This window comes from Cryptosporidium ryanae (assembly GCF_009792415.1).
Source record: "Cryptosporidium ryanae isolate 45019 chromosome Unknown contig_5, whole genome shotgun sequence".
Classification (NCBI taxonomy): domain Eukaryota; phylum Apicomplexa; class Conoidasida; order Eucoccidiorida; family Cryptosporidiidae; genus Cryptosporidium; species Cryptosporidium ryanae.
Genome location: NW_027125531.1, coordinates 156654 through 174154, shown reverse-complemented (window position 1 = coordinate 174154; position 17501 = coordinate 156654). Strand labels below are relative to the sequence as shown.

The 17501-nt window shown below is 46.0% G+C and overlaps 6 protein-coding genes across 6 annotated transcripts; 3 read left to right on the top strand and 3 right to left on the bottom strand.

Moving 5' to 3' along the window:
* Nucleotides 1–795: 795 nt before the first annotated feature.
* On the top strand, nt 796–2013 carry FG386_002731 (ATP-dependent RNA helicase; the record flags this gene model as incomplete). Its single annotated transcript, XM_067342180.1, has 1 exon — nt 796–2013. The coding sequence occupies one exon, from the start codon at nt 796–798 to the stop codon at nt 2011–2013; it is 1218 nt and encodes a 405-aa protein (XP_067197785.1).
* Nucleotides 2014–4252: 2239 nt separating this feature from the next.
* On the top strand, nt 4253–5101 carry FG386_002730 (uncharacterized protein; the record flags this gene model as incomplete). Its single annotated transcript, XM_067342179.1, has 1 exon — nt 4253–5101. The coding sequence occupies one exon, from the start codon at nt 4253–4255 to the stop codon at nt 5099–5101; it is 849 nt and encodes a 282-aa protein (XP_067197784.1).
* Nucleotides 5102–5691: 590 nt separating this feature from the next.
* On the bottom strand, nt 5692–6810 carry FG386_002728 (uncharacterized protein; the record flags this gene model as incomplete). The annotated part of the gene is made up of 1 exon (XM_067342177.1): nt 5692–6810. The coding sequence occupies one exon, from the start codon at nt 6808–6810 to the stop codon at nt 5692–5694; it is 1119 nt and encodes a 372-aa protein (XP_067197782.1).
* A 1102-nt stretch (nt 6811–7912) lies between these two features.
* FG386_002727 (uncharacterized protein) lies at nt 7913–9835 on the bottom strand (the record flags this gene model as incomplete). Its single annotated transcript, XM_067342176.1, has 1 exon — nt 7913–9835. One exon carries the CDS (start codon nt 9833–9835, stop codon nt 7913–7915), a length of 1923 nt encoding a protein of 640 aa, XP_067197781.1.
* A 1750-nt stretch (nt 9836–11585) lies between these two features.
* FG386_002726 (uncharacterized protein) lies at nt 11586–13709 on the top strand (the record flags this gene model as incomplete). Its single annotated transcript, XM_067342175.1, has 1 exon — nt 11586–13709. One exon carries the CDS (start codon nt 11586–11588, stop codon nt 13707–13709), a length of 2124 nt encoding a protein of 707 aa, XP_067197780.1.
* A 761-nt stretch (nt 13710–14470) lies between these two features.
* On the bottom strand, nt 14471–17410 carry FG386_002725 (HxYxP motif containing repeat protein; the record flags this gene model as incomplete). The annotated part of the gene is made up of 1 exon (XM_067342174.1): nt 14471–17410. One exon carries the CDS (start codon nt 17408–17410, stop codon nt 14471–14473), a length of 2940 nt encoding a protein of 979 aa, XP_067197779.1.
* Between the last annotated feature and the right edge of the window lie 91 nt (nt 17411–17501).

Below are 17501 nucleotides of genomic sequence, written 5' to 3'. Positions count from 1 at the left end.
GGGGATTTCAGTGGGAACAAGTTAAAATGAGCGACGAACCCGTCACAAGCCGGTCTGCAGAGGTTTCAAAGCGCTCGTCTGTGTTTCGGAAATACAGAAACTAATACTTCCATAATTTAGCTTCGTCCACGATGCGAGCTGAGGAGAGATAGTCGCGTCCGTCAAGTTACACAACTTGAATAAAACATCGAGGGGTTCCCAGGCAAGGGCACTATTCCGGCGAAAGCCCAAAAACGAATGCAATAGCTATATTAATGGCTATAATAGATGGTTAGTCACCTAATCTAATAAACAAAATCAGGTCTTTTGTACTAGCCATCAATAAAATGATTCTTAATGACCTGCTTGCAAAGCCAAGCCGTAGCTTGAGTCAATTTAAAATGAATTTGCGATACGAGCGGGGATAGTGGCGCCCATTTGCATGAGGGGTAATAAGTCTAGGGTATATTTCAATCCCTGTCTCGCAATAATATAACTAATAAATTCAAGGTAATATACATAATAATGATTTTTAGTTATTTATCTTTGGTTAAAAAGCAGCGTAAGTAAATATATTTGAATGTAAAAACAAGGATACATATATAAATATTTATGTACATACGAACACAAGGAGAAAGGGAAATATCACGTAAACAAAGGCACTAGTTAAAAGGCGAGATTGTTTTTTCTATCAATCCGAGAAAATAACATACTCTAAGTACGAGTAGCGATTCGTTGAAAACAGTTTGGTATAGGAGAAACCATAATATATTTTCGCATATAAGTATAGGGGATAACAAGGAGCTTGCTTATAAAATGAGTACGGAAAAAACGAGTGATATGAAGGACTTAAAGATCCCACCAAAGGATCCCAGATTTAAGACAGACGACGTGACGAAAACAAAAGGAAGCGACTTTGAGGATTATTTTTTAAAGAGAGAGCTTTTAATGGGGATATACGAGAAAGGATTTGAGAGACCATCACCAATACAAGAAGAAAGCATTCCAGTGGCCCTGGCAGGCAAGGATATATTGGCTAGAGCGAAGAACGGTACCGGTAAAACAGCAGCATTTGTAATACCACTATTGGAGAAAATAAACACAAAAAAGAACATAATTCAGGGTTTGATATTGGTGCCAACAAGGGAGTTGGCGTTACAAACAAGTAGTATAGTAAAGCAATTGGGCAAACATATAAACGTGCAATGTATGGTCAGTACTGGAGGTACATCTTTAAGGGATGACGTATTGCGTTTAAACAATCCAGTTCACGTATTGGTGGGTACGCCAGGCCGTATATTAGATTTGTCAAATAAAAAAGTGTGCAACTTAAGTGGTTGTTTTATGTTCATAATGGATGAGGCGGACAAGTTACTAAGTCCAGAATTCCAACCTATAATTGAAGAATTGATTGAATTCCTTCCTAAAGAGCGTCAGATATTGTTATATTCAGCTACCTTCCCTGTCACTGTCAAGGGATTCAAGGACAAGTATTTGGCAAATGCCCACGAGATCAACCTAATGGAAGAGCTTACATTGAAAGGAGTGACGCAATACTACGCTTTTGTTGAGGAAAAGCAGAAGCTTCACTGCTTGAACACACTGTTCAGTAAGCTGCAGATTAATCAAGCAATCATCTTTTGCAATTCGGTAACTAGAGTTGAGTTACTGGCCAAAAAAATTACTGAATTGGGTAGTTCTTGTTTCTATATCCACGCGAGAATGCTTCAATCCCACAGAAACCGTGTTTTCCATGATTTTAGAAATGGTGCTTGTAGATGCCTTGTCTCATCTGATTTGATCACAAGAGGTATAGACATTCAGTCGGTCAACGTTGTTATCAACTTTGACTTTCCAAAGTATTCCGAGACGTATCTGCACAGAATTGGGAGGTCTGGGAGATTTGGCCATTTGGGACTGGCCATTAATCTGATTACCTACGAAGATCGTTATAATTTATATAGGATTGAGAAGGAGCTTGCCACTGAGATTTCGCCTATACCACCTCAGATAGACTCTGCCTTGTATACCTAAATTCTGACGCGACGCACGCGGATTGTGGCGAGTTTTCAGTTTTTTATAATATTCTCCGAGAACGGAGCAGGTGATTATAATTTAATTTCACTAGTTGTGTCAACGCCTTGCGTGCCAAACACTTTTAATCTAAACCGAGCTGGCTCACAGTATTAAGTAGAGACTGCTGTGACCGTTGAGCCTCTAGGTGGTGGGCTATTTGTGGAGAGAGACAGACTTGCTGGACCGGGCGTGCAACTGCGAAGATGTTCGCTTGACTACAGACGATACATTAAGTTAACATGGCGTAACAGCATGATTGTCACTATACTCGTTGATCACAAATGTGGCACGGAAGCTTGTGCCACTGGGATGGAATGTTCTGTCGCGACGGAGCGAACTGGACTGAGGCGAGACTCATGGGCTGGAATATCCACCGTGACGTTGGTCTTAAATTTGGTATAAGTTTTGTTCTCCATTCGAATTAGTGGCTATCCAAACCCGCTACACTGACTGTTGTTGCGAGTGCGGAGGAGCACTGGGGATTGCTCCGCACGTATATGTATATAATATGTGCACAAAAAGGGTCCGGAAAGCCTTGTTCTAAAGCAGCGCTGCGCCAGGAGCGAGGCGTCAGGGGATTTGGGAAACCCACCTTTAACGGTAAATGCATTCAACCGGAGTTATATATAAGGACGAGCCAGTTGGACGTAACAAGTTTGGAATCATTGCACTCTGTGCAATCTCAGAGCGGACATAACGAGACCAGCGCTGGATCTAACCGCATGGATGCAAACGGGAAGGGAAGAGTGGTCCTGTGACGCGCTTTCTACTCAGGCGAGGGTTGGTTTTCGTCGGTTTATATACGCGTGTACGATCCGGCCAGAAGCAACTTCATATGCATCTCGCGAGAAATTTGGATATGTTTACAAAAGCGAACGATCAGGCTTTGAAGTGTTGAGGTAATTGAGGGAATACTTACCTGACGCCGGCGTGACTTTCTTGATTACAGCTGCTGTTCCTGTTGAGACCAGCGGGGAGCTTTCGTGCCTTAACCCGGATTGCCGTAAATCCTCGACTGCCTAGACTGGGCGAGTTTTAGAGCGAGTGGCTGGGCAATCCGGGTGGTGCATGCTCAAGTACGGCACAACAGGCGCGCGCCCCCAAAACAAAGGCGGCACCTCAAGGCCTTATGGTTGACAAACGAAACGACAAACAACGTAAAGCTACACTCGACGTGATTTCGACGGAGAAGACGGACGCGGCACACAGACACTACAGAAAATGTGGCTAAGACTAGATGGTGCCGGCGTTGCATTGGATTTGTGACCAGCTGCATTTCCTCCAACAACGCCGCGTCTTTTTGCATGGTTATTGCTTATTTGGTGAAGCCGCATCGCATCGGAATGGTTATATCAAACGGTTTATGTTTGTACTCACAAACACCTCTTAATTCTGCCTTTACATTGCTACCCGCCGCCCCATTGGGCGCACTGTCTTCGTGGTAAGCGATCGTGATGTGGGTCTACGCATTGTTCCCCTTCTTTCTCTTGGCATAAAGGTAGGGGTGGAATACCCACACGTAAAGGCAGAACAGACAGGTAGGTAGAGGGCCGGGAGCTTGACTCGCGTCCTTCTGGCGCCGAAGCTGCGTACGTACCCGACGGGCGGGCGATCGCGTAAACCGCAAAAAATGGCGGGCGCGATCTGCGAGGCACTAGCCGCCTGTCTCCGGCTCGCTCCGCCCGCTGACAGCTCCCTCCCTCCGTCCCGTTAACGAACTATGATACGAAGCAGCACTCGGTGTGGACATGCACATTGTGCCCGGAGTACGGGACGCGCTGACGACTAATGGTGGCACGGACACCAGCACGCGTATCACGGCGCAGACCAAGGAGGACGTATAGTCAAAGAGAAACCAAGTATATTTGTTTTTTTTTTAATTAATGTTGAACTTGCACAAATAATGTTAAATTTTTTTTTACATGCCTTAGCTGTGCGGATTTTCTGTGTCTCCCTGGCTCCATGTCTGTATTCCAGTACCGGCGTCGTTCGTCCCGCCTCTCCGACTTTTCGGAGCGGGAGGTAAGGGCGCGCAGTGGAGGCTGAGGGTTGGGTACAGGAGCGAGAGAGATAGCCTAGAGCAGCAGGCGGGAGAGAGCGCGGAAATTGTATGCGAGGAACGGTTAACTAGACTCAGGGGACTCCAGTAGAGGTTTAAGTTCTGGGAGTGGATGTCTGTTTGGTGCGAATGGAGACGATGGAGGAGAAGTACTGGGAGGAGGTAGGATCCTTTTCCTTGTTTTTGGGCAATGTGCCGCATAACATACTTCTGTCGTCAGAGGAGATGGGCAGGGACGAGGACGACAGAGGGAGTCTGAGCGACTTTGGCGAGGGGAGAGGCGGCAGGGGCGGCGGAAGAGGAGGTTGTTTGGGAGTTAGGAGGGGGAAATACGGCGTGAGAGACCTGTTGCCTACAAATAGCTATGTGAGAGACTACTTCAACGTGACCAGAGGAAAATGTGGCGTTGGTAATGGCGGCAGTGGAGTGGTCGGAGCGGAGAGCAGCGGACCGTTTGGGCTGGAATCCACCCCTCCTGGTTCTGGGAGCGGTCTCGTGAGTGGCACCAAAGGGTCAGGAGAGTGCCTGCGGAGCGCAGGTTTAACGAGAAACGACTTGGAGGAAAGACTTGCAAGCAAGATACAGGAATTGAGGAGAAGGAAGTCGCGTGCAAGCATTAAAGGCACCGACGGGAAAAGACTCGATGATGCGCAAGGCCAGGACGAGTTTGAATTCGGAAGAGTGAAAACAAGCGGGGGGAACTCAGGCGGAGGTTTCAGCCCGGACAAAAGGGAATCCAAGATGAAGAGGATCAACAGGGCCCTCCTGGAGATCAAGAGGGAGGAGGAAATGCTGAGGAACCTTCCTCAAGAGGAGAGGGAGATCAGGATCAGAGAGATTGCTGTGAGCAAGGCGATGAAAAAGGCGCAGGGAATCAAGGTCAAGGACAACAGAGCGAGGCTGTTAAAGTCTAAAAAACAGATCGAAGCGAAGAAGAGGAAGTCAAAGAAAAGATGGGACGAAATCAAAAGAAGAAATAAACAGTAAGTGGTGTTTATTGCAATATAGGTGATTTTATCATGTGTATTGCCTCCACCCTGCATTGATACCCCTCCGCCGTCCGCAAGCAGGCGCCCAATACACCTAAGCCTCTCTAACTAAACCACACCGAGCCACCCGTGGTTCACGGCATAATAGCCATGTATCACCGCGAACTTCGCGTTTGTGTGCAAACTACGCATAGGGACGTGCATAGGTCCTTTCTTGCCACTTCATGTGCCTGCTCCGCCCCCGATTCCAGGCCGTAGCTGTCCGGGAGGCCAACCTGTCTCGTCTCAGCGTCGAACGGAGGGACCAAACGGCTGCGCCCATCGTCCAGCCTCGTCTCCCGGAGGCCCCTGTACGATAAAGTCACTTGTCTCTTTTAAACGCGTATAAATTAGCATCTTCACCAAAAGGTCTGTGTCTTTGGATTTGACTTGAGTTGATGTTTTGAATACCCGAAAGGCGGCAACCCGCCTCTTTCTGTCCAGATCTGACAATACACACCGCGCGTCCGCGTGGATGCGCAGCGCCCCTTGAGCATGTTACCCAGTCACTGTGCGCCTCGGACCGACCCGAACTACGGGGAACCCACCTTAGTTGGAAGACTCGAAAATAGAACCACTGGAGGTTTCAGCGTTTGAGACGGATGCACTCTTTTCCGTTGCAGCACTCGAAGAGGCTCCGTCGTCCGAAGCCGGGGTATACGGTCCCCCCGCTTGGGACAGAGAGCCTTCTCTGGAGGAGGAAACAGATCCCTGAGGCAATGGCGAAGACTCAACGCTTTTTGACAGAGGAATGGGGGTCTCCTCTCCGGGGGATATCGCACTCTCAAGGAGTCTCTTTCTCTTTTCCTTTCTCTGCTTTTTCACGTCCCTACTTATACTCTTGACCATTTCCTTCCTCTTCTTCTTCTCAGCCTTCTTTCTGTGCTGGAATTTACTATATCCTTCCTTCCCCAGCGCTTTCTTCAATTTGTGGTTCCTGAAAGGCTTTGCCAAGAACGACCTAAACTTGCTGAACTTGCTGCGTTTGAGGTCATATACCACCTTTTTGAGGTTGTACTCGTTTCTCTTGCAAACGGAATATTTCTTCTCAATTTTGACGAAGTCTATCTTCGCTCTGTTTGATTCCTGGGCCGCGGACTGTACCTCGAGCTTAAGCTCCTCAATCGCTGAGGACGACTTCTCCAAATCCTCCTGCAATCCGGAAACTGCGTTTCTGAGCTGAGCGTTCTCCTCCTTTAACACATTCAACTCGCTCATTATTTGACTCAACTGGCTCACCGTAAACACCACACCGTCTACGGTAATCTCGTCTCTGTTGCCTCCAGCTGACTCGGCCGCACTGTTTATCCTCTCCTGTAATTCGCTCGCGACCTTGTCATTCAAGAAGTGATGGTAAAACTTTATTTGAGCGAACTGTCCCATTGACAAAACATACCACTCGTGGTTTTGCTTAACTGCCTTCTCCAACGTAGACCTGCACAAGTCCACGTCCGTTATTTCCGGAATGCTTATGGTCTCCATGCCGTCTGGAAACACTGCCTGCAACTCCTGAACCGCTTCGCCCACTATTTCTTGCTTCCTCTCATAACTTAGCGAGTAAAAAAACCTCGCAAACCCACTCAACACCTCCCTGACTGAAGTCGACATAACAGTCTGAGTCGCTCCAAACACCAAGAAAACAAATGCTGACAGCAATCTTAATTTCATCTTCGCAACTTGCTTGTATATCCTTAAACCCAAAACGGAGACAATGCTCTAGAAGTGCGTTACTTTTCAGCTTCCCCTAATTATGCTCAAAAGCCAATTCAACAATATCCTGCATGAATGCCCTACCTTCTTCAGACAACAACTATCAGCTCCCAACGCGAAAACAACCAATGCTGCAACAAATATCCGTATATATATCTTATCTTCAAATCTAATCACCAATATACCGTATTGTATTGCATATATGCGCAATATATAAATATCGTTTAGCAATAAATACAAATATACTCGCCTTCTTATCTTCCAACCTAATTACTGAGTATGTGCGTTATCCAAATAATTTGAGATCATTCTTTATATTATACACCTTATACACTGGGATTTTTAGATCGGTGTGGCGCCAATCTGCCTATATTCATTTCCGTTGAGCGCAGCCGTCCGCCTGCTGTTTTATTTGCTTGCGCTTGCCGGGCTGAGAAAAAGGGAAACGCCCACAGGCCTTCTGCTCCGTTGACTCCGCATTTCCCTGAACTTGCTTATGCGTGCTTGCGGCGAACGACCCTGCCCTCCGTGTTGCCGGCTCGCCTTCCCGTTGGGCGAGCCGGCCGCGGCTCGGATTCGTCTTGAAGCAGATTGCAAAAAGTGCCAGCGGCGGAGTGGGGAGGGTCAGCATTGCGGAGAGCTAGCACAGACGCAGGCACACATGCATGCACGTACACGTGTTCTCGCATGTGGCACGCATGCCCTGCTGCATCTCCTCTTCCGCTCCCCACACTGTCGCGCCAAGCGGCTGAATTCCGGATGTTAGCACTCGAGTCGCACTACGCGGGAAGGACAGACGAGGGTAGTTTTTTCACAAAGTACATGCTTAACACACAAAGCGCAAAAATAAACAGACCTTAGAATTGCTAGTGGCCTTGGGTGCCAGACTAGAGAGCGGCAGTGGCAGCCTCTGACCTTGAATTTGTTTCCCGGGAACCGCAACTTGCCTGTGATTTCCAGTGTGGTATTGCTGTACGGGTAGGCCAGTTAAGCTAGCGAGCGTTTTCCCTCGCCCCTGCTTTGCCGAGGCGGGCACTCGCACAAGAAGCATTCAAGTACATCAAACGAATACGTCTGTTGAAAAGTAGTCCATCCTTCCCCTGATAAAATTGGAGGAGTAGTTTATCGACACAGCCGCTTGTTCCGACGCAGATGTGGGCGCTGACGACGGGGAGAAAGAGGAGTTTCTGCCGTGACCAACACTGGTGGCTCCTCCTTTGCCTCCAACGGGAGCCTTCTTTCTCCCAGTTTTGTCGGCGTTACTCGGATTCGGAGAAGAGGACGCCAGTCCGGGTTTGTCGCAACCGGAGCCGCCGCTTCCGTGGCACTTTTTCGTGCCCAAGACGCTGCTAAAAAGACTTCCCCCGCCGCCAATGACTATATTTTCTGTCTTGTCCTTGTCGTCGTCGCTTTCATCCGCTGCAGCTCTTCCGCTCGCTTTTTCAAACCTTGAAAAGGAATCCTTTACCTTCGAGTCACTAAATCTGGCCGGAACGCCGTTGACGTTTCTCGACTTTTTGCATTCCCTGGTGCCGCCTGTGTTTTCAGCCAGCCCTTTGCACTTGCCGGCGTTTGCCGCGTTCTTCTCCAGAACCTTCTTGTCGGAAGAAGACAACGGTGGCGACACTGGGGTCGTTAGCTTTGAAGGCGCGCCCCTGTTCTCACTACTGCTTTTGCCTAACGCTTTTTTCACACATATGGGGTCTTTTTTCTCAGCTATGCTGCCGCCGATGCCGAATGTCACGTACCCAGCACCATCGTCAAAACAGTAGACATCATCCTGGTAGGACGCCGACCCTGTGGCATTGACTTTGCCTTTGCGGCCTTCCTCTACTTTACAAGCGGTGCTGCCTGCGCATCTGCTCGTGCCCGTTGCATTGGCTTTTCTCGTCTGTTGAGACTTCTTGGCTGCCGTTGTCGCTCCCTTTTCATCAACGCTATTCTCCACCAACAGTGAACTCACCTTAGTCGCTCCATTTAACTTGGATGCTGCGTTAAATACCCTATTGCCACTGACGTTAAAGCCATTTCCTGACGAATTTAACCCCGCGTCTGACTTTTTAAAAGGCGTTCTTTTCTCCTTCACACAACAAGTTGACAGTCCACCAACGACTTCAGACTCGCCTTTAGCACCGAGACCCAAGCCGCTCTTCGTACCTGACCTATCACCGCCGCCTGAAAATAGCCTACTCCTACTTTTCACAATCCCAGACTCGGAGTCAGGTGTCACGAGACGCGAATCAAACTCTGAGCTGAAATTCAGACTCGAATTCAAATTCGCACTGCGCTTTTCTCTATTGCCAGACGACGGTGCACATGTTGGGAAAGAACTCTTTTTCACCTGGTTCGAAGACCTTTTGTCGTCATACTGGGGCTGATTATGGACTATTTCATCGTCGTTGCACGTAGTAAGAACGCTCTCCACGCAGTTAAACCATTTGAACTTGTTCTCCCACAAAAAAGGAAACGAATAACTGTTGTTCAAAAGCTTATTTGCTTTATCCATAACTTCTTTTTTCCCTGTATAATACCTGGGCGAGTTTACCCTTGTTGGATATCGCGTCTCTATCGTCCTTAAATCAGACTCTATGTTTATTTTCCTAAGCTGCGAGTTCATTAATTCCTCCGCTATCCTAGCGGCCTCCTCCATTTTTTTTGCTCTATCTGCATCCGAGTCGCTGTCTGACGCGCCGTTATAGCTGCCGTCGTACTGCCTTTTCGGATTGTTCGTCGAGAAATGCCCGTTTCTGCAGTTCTCATCTCTAAACTCTATGTTCTCCTTGCTGCTTACTTCGCCCTCTCTATTCAACTCCTCTATGCGAGTCGAGGCCTCTTCTTTTCTGTCCACTAGTACCACCTTGTTCTTGCTCACCAACAGCTTCGGTGGAAAACGATTTGAGTCCCTCTTCTCAAATGCATTGATTCTCTCCAACATGCTTAGCTTTATTGGATTCACAATTGCGCCATTAGTTGATTTGCTCATCTTTTTTCCATATATTGCGCTTAATTATCTCATCGTCCAGCAACCCGGTAATAAACAGCCGTTTACCTCCACCAATACTATTGTCACTATTGAAACAATATTAGCAACAATACACGTTTTCCAGAGCAAGTTTATGCCTTCCCAGCTCCGACCGATATTATATTATCACACCCGTGCAAATGTGCCTATTTATAATGTATGTATATTAGTACTTATGGTTGTTCGCTATTATGCCGTGCGTAAACACGCTTACTACTTTACACACCAGGTAGCATATTTACAGCGCACTTGACTACACCACTCACACGACTTTACACACAAATGTTAAATAAGCATGCGTAAATACATTTAAACCTGTGCAAAAGCGCATAATTCTGCCACCGTCTCCCATAACACCAAGCCTCAAACTGGGTTATTCGCGAATTACAAACGCTCATGAATAACCCTCATTTACACATCCTCACACAATTCGCTCCGCACACGCAACAGCCAATATGAGGCTACTATTGCCGAAAAATAAATTTGCAATTTAACACACGTAAGTGCGCATGCATGCGCACTTACGTGCATGTGCATGCTCGAGAATCACACACATTTGCTATCTGCGGACCCCCTACATACTCCCGTTAACTATTAAGGCGCAAATAATCCAAGGTGGACCTTTTGTATTTGGTTGCACGCCGTCCGGTTTGCCGTTCCCCCCGACTCTGCTCTTCTGCCTCCGAGTCAAGGCTCTTCTACCAACCACCCCGTCAATAACGCTTCTGCATTCCCCCGTCCTCTCTCGCCGTAATTAGAGTGCACCGTCTTGAACCTAAACCGCTTGGTCGCCGTTTCGCTCAGGTCCAAAACCACCCGTCCAGAACTTCCAGACAAGTGTCTCTGTCCTGCCATCGCTGCGCCAATGCGCTTCCTTCTCTGCCTTGCTGGAAGACAGCATCTCCGTCCCGGTTCACTAACGCCCTGTTAACGCCGATAAGCCGCCGCGACTCCTCCTTTCCTCCGGCAGTCCCGCCGCTCGCATCCCAGTCGCTGGGCTGCGATTTGAAAATGCGCAGGCCTCAAGAAGACGCGCGACTACCCACTCCATTAAACTGTCCGAGGCGCCCCGCCCACCAAAAAACGCCTACTCGCATTTGTGCACGAACCCTCAAGGCCAAAACTTCAGATGGCGCCGCGGTCATGGCGCCTCCGGGTCGCTCTTAGAAATATGATCTTAAATTACGCCTTTCGAAGGCTAGCAAAAGGAGGACCATTAAATAGATCGAACTGCGGCGGGCTTCCCTTCATAACATTAAAGGTAACGTGGACTTGAAGTAATATTGCTGGATATAAATACAGTAATTATATAGAGAACAAGGCGACCTTGCTAGTTTTTGTCGACTCGCTTCTCTCGCTATTTACCCTCCTTCGCATATACTTCAGGAAAAGGGAGTATATTGAATAGAGGCACTGGCGAAGGGGCAGGAATACAAAACGCCCATACAGGAAAGCCGAAGGCTTTTTGAGGCTGGTTTTAGCACAACACAAGACGTATGTAATCCGTGGGAACATACGTATATGACTCATGGTCAATGGCATTCTGTGAAGCTTTTATTTGAGGAAGGGAAAAGACAATAAAAGTCCCTCTTCCAGAGCTTATTAGGTACATCAGACGTTTAGTAATAGCAGATCCTTCCTCTTTTGAAGGGCAGCAAGGTGGTATAAGAAGCAACAAGGACGGAGCGGTCGCGATTTGGAGATATATAACATGTTGAAGACTAAAAATGGATTGGGCGGTGTTGTAATGCGAGCAATACTCTGCTGTTTGCCTTTACTGCTCCTTTTAAACGCGATACTCCCAACAACCTGTGTGCTGATACCGGATCAAACCAAGTACAGGCTTAGTCTATTGGTTGAAAAAGAAATAAAGGGGAACCTTATACTGGGGAAAGCAATCACAGACGAAAAGTTGAGCGAGATCAAAAACATAATATACCACTCTGTTTCTCTTACAATAGATAATGGCAGCGACGCCGGTAACAACATCTTAGAACAGTGCAATAAGGAAGTTGAGAAGACCCTCTCTAAATATAAAGATGAGACACAGGGCGACTTTATGGATGACTTGTGTTACAATATACTGAACAATCATGTTAAACTCGTGGTGAACAGACAGCACTATGCGGAGAATATATATGAAGTTGTGATGAAGCACTTTGGAACAAGTAACAGCACTGATTTTGTTGACTATTACAAAAGCATTGGTCAGGAAAGCAAAATGAGTAAACAAATAATAACGCCTGAACTTTCCTACATGATCTCAGACTTGTTCCCGATTAAACCAGATCACAAAGACTGTGTAATCGTTATTATGCGTGTAATGTCTTTGCCTTTGAACGTATCTGAAAAAGACGCAGATTTGATGTGTAAAGAAATATTGAGTTTGAGAAAAGAGGAGGTTTATTACAAATCAGGCAGTGGCAGTAGCGAATTGATAGACAACTCTGTTAAAATAACCGCTCCAAAGTCCAAATTAACCCCGTTCGATAAAACTCCGCCTTTTATAGATGTTAAGTACGCTCACGGCATTGCAGGAATAAGGTTTTCCTCGGAAAGAGTTAGTTCCTCTAAAAAGGCTGAACAGGGCTTCAACAGTCTTTTGTCGCTCCCATTCGTGAACTCCCCCGTGCCTTCAATAAAAGATTCAGAAAAACAACTTTCATACTCGCACGGCAATAACACGAGCAACACAGACTTTAAAAAAATGCCAGAATTAAACGGCAGGGAGGAGATGATCTTCAATGACGATGTGTTTAGTGGACTTATACTGCCGTGCAGAACACTAAATTACGAGGGTAAACTGCTGGCATCTTTGCTGTTTCATTATAGTGTTTACAATAAAATACCACTCACTGTTGAAGAAGTCTGTATAGTATGCATGAGAACTGTCTATATAGTATCAATATCCATTCCAAAGGATCCAAACTGCCAAAGGAAGAATAGTGGAATTATAAACGGCGAGATTATAAATCCATTTATACCGACATGCATCCACTCGTTTATGACCCTCTCCACCTATTTGCCCAACGGTAAATTCTCAACGGAATATCTTCCGAGTTTGGTCACCTCTGAAGCAGCCTCTAGGGCCCTTGGAAAATTATGCGGAAAGGTTATGAGCCGATATATACAAATATTCGGAATGATTGGAATAGGGAATCACAATATATCATGCACTCCTGGACAACTTTTGCTTCTGAATTCCATCCAAAGCAGACTTTGGACCAACTACAATGCCTTATTCTCGTCGAATGAGATCGCGCAAATTGCTTGTAGGGTTAACTTGGATACAAACGCCAGTCAAGCTTCGTCTGAATGCAGTTCACTACTAGACAAGATAACCACCAATGACTTGTCCCGTGATGACACCAAACTGCTGTGTCAGGATACCGTGAAGTTTCTGCAGCCACAACCCTTGGTAACAACGCCCATCTTATTTACCATAAGTAATATACTTAAAACTGCAGTTGAGAGTGTGGGTGGTCCACATTATATACCAAATGAAAAAAGGCCACTTTACCTGGTCGATTATATAAGAATATCCAAGAAATTTGTTCTATTTATCAGGCCGAAAATCAACAAGAAAGAATACACTTCTTCATGTAAGGCTCTTGTCAAGTCCAACTTGGGTTTTCTAATGCTCTCTGAACAGATTATACACAAAATATGCAAGATCACATTCACTCCAATCAAAAGCATCATTATACACTACTACACGCCACAAGAACTTCAAAAGTACCACAGGAAACAATTTTTGCAAAGATCTTTATTCATTAAGAGAACCATTTCTAGCTTTTCAAAAATAATTGAGAAAAAGCTTCAAATTAACAAGTAAAAAGGAAATCACGCTGTACCTTAACTGTTATACTGTTTTTCCCTTTGTCCCACTTCATCGCTGTTGCGCATTCTCTTTTCCACGATCCGTAGCAACCTATTCTCATCTTGTCTAAAATGTCCCCTCCTCAGCATCCCGCATGTACATGCAAGGCAGTGCACCGGTGCTGCTTTGCATGCGAAACCGGCATGTGCATGTTCTCCGGACAGCGGCGAAACCGGGAAAAAGCAACAGGACACATGTTCGGTCAGGAGATCAGAGGAGGGAGAAAGGCCGTCTGAACCACTTGTGCCTCAGGTTCAAATAACGCAAAACCAACTCCACACATGAGGAAGAACCGCTCGGAACTCGCAAAAATAGACAAACACGTCAATAATATAAATAACTTCAACGCCAGCTAAACTGGAGAGCATAACTAAATAAAACAAAAATAACAAATATGGTACGTTAAGTCATTATTTAAATAGTGAAACGCATAACTATCAAGTCTCTCTTAAAACCACTAACTATTCAAAGAAGAACCTGAGTTTTGCTGAGTAATATAACTTTACGTTCTGTTCACAAAAATACTACAATTACCAATAACAATAAATACCATTATCATTTACCTGCATTATCCGTTCTACTATACTACCGGGCACAACTTCCACGTTTCCAAATACTGCTTGTTACAAACAAAATAAGGCGCCAGGCATCCCTCCTCCTTATACCTCCCCCCCCCCGAAATACTTAAGACCAATAAGCATAAAAGAACACCCTTATCACTGTTGATTTATTATGCACTGGATGCCGTCCATGGACTCTTTCTCCTCCAATTGAGAGAGAATTGTGCTCAAGTCCCCAAATCCGTAAATTCTACCAAGCTTCGTGTCCACATAAGGGTTACCAGCTTCATCCAATTTCAATACTTCCGAGTAATGCTCCCAATTGACTCCCTCTGCACCAGAAGTCCACCGTTCTGGAGCCTTGATACCTGTGTGGGTAGCCGGAAAGGCCGCTCTGGGTCCAACGTCCACCCTTTCAGGGATTGAAGGTACATAGAGGTGATCTTCGGACAAAAGATCCGTTCTGGATGCGGGTAGACCAGCCTTAGGGAGCGAGACGAGAATGGTGAACGGCAGGTTGCAACTAGCTGTTCCCGGAGCAGGGGCATTCGTTCTAGATGCCGGCTTTGCTGCATGTTCCACTTCCGGTACCTTTACCAAAAGTGGCACAAATGTATGGTTCGAATCCGAAGGCGCGCCTGTCCTGGAAACCGGCAAGAACGAGGTGGTGTTGAGGAATACTCTCGTAAAGACTGGAGCGAATCCGTGAACTGTGTGATCAACGGGGATTCTCGTTCTGGACGAGGGCAAAGATCCCGTCTCGTTATACAAAGTTTCGTTGGAGAATGGAATATACGGAATAAAGCTGTGATTCCTGTCTGTCGGTACCCTTGTCCTATACGCCGGATTCGAGACTCTTATGAGTTCGTCAAAGTCCTCGTCGTTGGAAACAGTTTGCGGGACATAACCGTGATTTGCGTGATCCAAAGGTACTCTCGTTCTGGACGAAGGCAAAGATCCCGTCTCGTTATACAAAGTTTCGTTGGAGAATGGAATATACGGAACAAAGCTGTGATTCCTGTCTGTCGGTACCCTTGTCCTATACGCCGGATTCGAGACTCTTATGAGGTCGTCAAAGTCCTCGTCGTTGGAAACTGTTTGTGGGACATAACCGTGATTTGTGTGATCCAAAGGTACCCTTGTTCTGGATGAGGGAAGAGACCCCAACTCCGCCTCGCTATTGTTCCTGCTCTCTACTACAGGCACGTAACTGTGGTTTGAGTAAATCGGTACCCCGATTCTAGAAGCAGGATGAGAAAATACGATATTTTCGTGATAACCGTCATTCACCTTTATAAATAGTGGAACAAAGTCGTGATTAGGATCCGCTGGGAACCCTGTTCTCGAAGCCGGATACGAAGCTGTGTTATTTACTATTCTCCTCATATAGTCTTCGTCACTTACATACGGAACATAGGTGTAGTTTGTGTTGTCTATGGGGATTCTTATTCTGGAGGCCGGATACGAAGCCGTCTCATTAATTGTTTTTCGTTGAAACACGGGAATATATCCATGTGTCCTGTCGTACATATCATATAAACTCGTTCTGGATGCAGGTAAACCATAGTAATAGGTACCGTTTCCTAATGTCTCGTTTCTAGATTCAAACAGCGGAACATAGAGATGACTTGTGTTCCCAAGTAGTTCCGTCCTGGATGCCGGATAAGAGGCTCTAATCTCAGAAAGATCGTAGTAGTAAACCATGTGCTTCGGAACATAGCCATGATTCGTGTGATCCAGCGGCACTCTCGTTCTGGACGAGGGCAAAGATCCCGTCTCGTTATACAAAGTTTCGTTGGAGAATGGAATATACGGAACAAAGCTGTGATTCCTGTCTGTCGGTACCCTTGTCCTATACGCCGGATTTGAAACCTCGATGTGGGCCTCTAAGTCCTCGTTGCTATAAATAACCTTCGGAACGTAACCATGATCATTATGATCCAGCGGTACTCTCGTTCTGGACGAGGGCAAAGATCCCGTCTCGTTATACAAAGTTTCGTTGGAGAATGGAATATACGGAATAAAGCTGTGATTCCTGTATGTCGGTACCCTTGTCCTATACGCCGGATTCGAGACTCTTATGAGGTCATCAAAGTCTTCGTCGTCGGAAATAGTTTGCGGGATGTATCCGTGAATCGTATGATCTAACGGTACCCTTGTTCTGGACGAAGGTAAAGATCCCGTCTCATTATATAGGGCTTCTTTTGAGAATGGAATGTATGGAATGTAGCTGTGATTTGAGTGATCAACAGGAATTCTCGTTCTGGACGAGGGCAAAGATCCTATCTCAATGTCTTCATCATCTAACGCGTACTCCCTCGGAGCATAACTGTGATATGGATCACTGGGCACTCTGGTTCTAGAAGCCGGGTAAGAAGCAATATTCTCATTACCAACTGCGCTCTTTGGAATAAATGGAATATACCCGTGAGTAGTGTTGATGGAATAAACTCCGTGGAAGTAAGGATAACCTCTGTTCGACCCCGAATCAGAATCCTTTCTAATTATCGGAATGTAACTGTGTTTGTGCAAATCAAGATTCTTTCTTGTTGTGACCCTGATCTGTCTTGACTCCAATGGGAAGTACTTTGGCTTGAAAGGTCTGTAATCCGTATGTGTAGCCGGAAACGATGCACGTCTTCTTAGTGTTGGAGCGGAACTGAAGCCCTCGTAATACTTTTGCAAACTAAACTTACTGAAGGCCTCAGTACATTCGGATGGTCCGTTAGCTGTGAATCTGGACTCCAAAGACCCACACGCCACCAAGAATATATGTGGTATTTTTGAAAAATATACAGGTGCTCTAAAAAGTATCATATTTGGCTCAGAATTCATCCAGTTATCAAGTAAATTCTTACATCTGCTGCAAAACTCCACATTCTTTATGACCAACTTCATAAACTCGTACGGTGCCTTTCTTGGCCAAGGAGTACCCATACCTCTGCCCGGCTGAAATAGCAGTAACTCCAAAACATTCTTAAAATGCTCCCACTCCTTCACCTGGTAATTCCTCTCCACGTATTCCTTGCCTTTTGTATTGACATCGCTTTCTTTACCATATGTAAGTGCCAATAACATAAATACCAGTACTGCCATTTTCTTCAGTCGGGACAATTGTCCCCTTCCATTTTCTTTTAAACTCATCACTCAGGTATCTATAAATAAATAATACGCCTTCCTATATTTA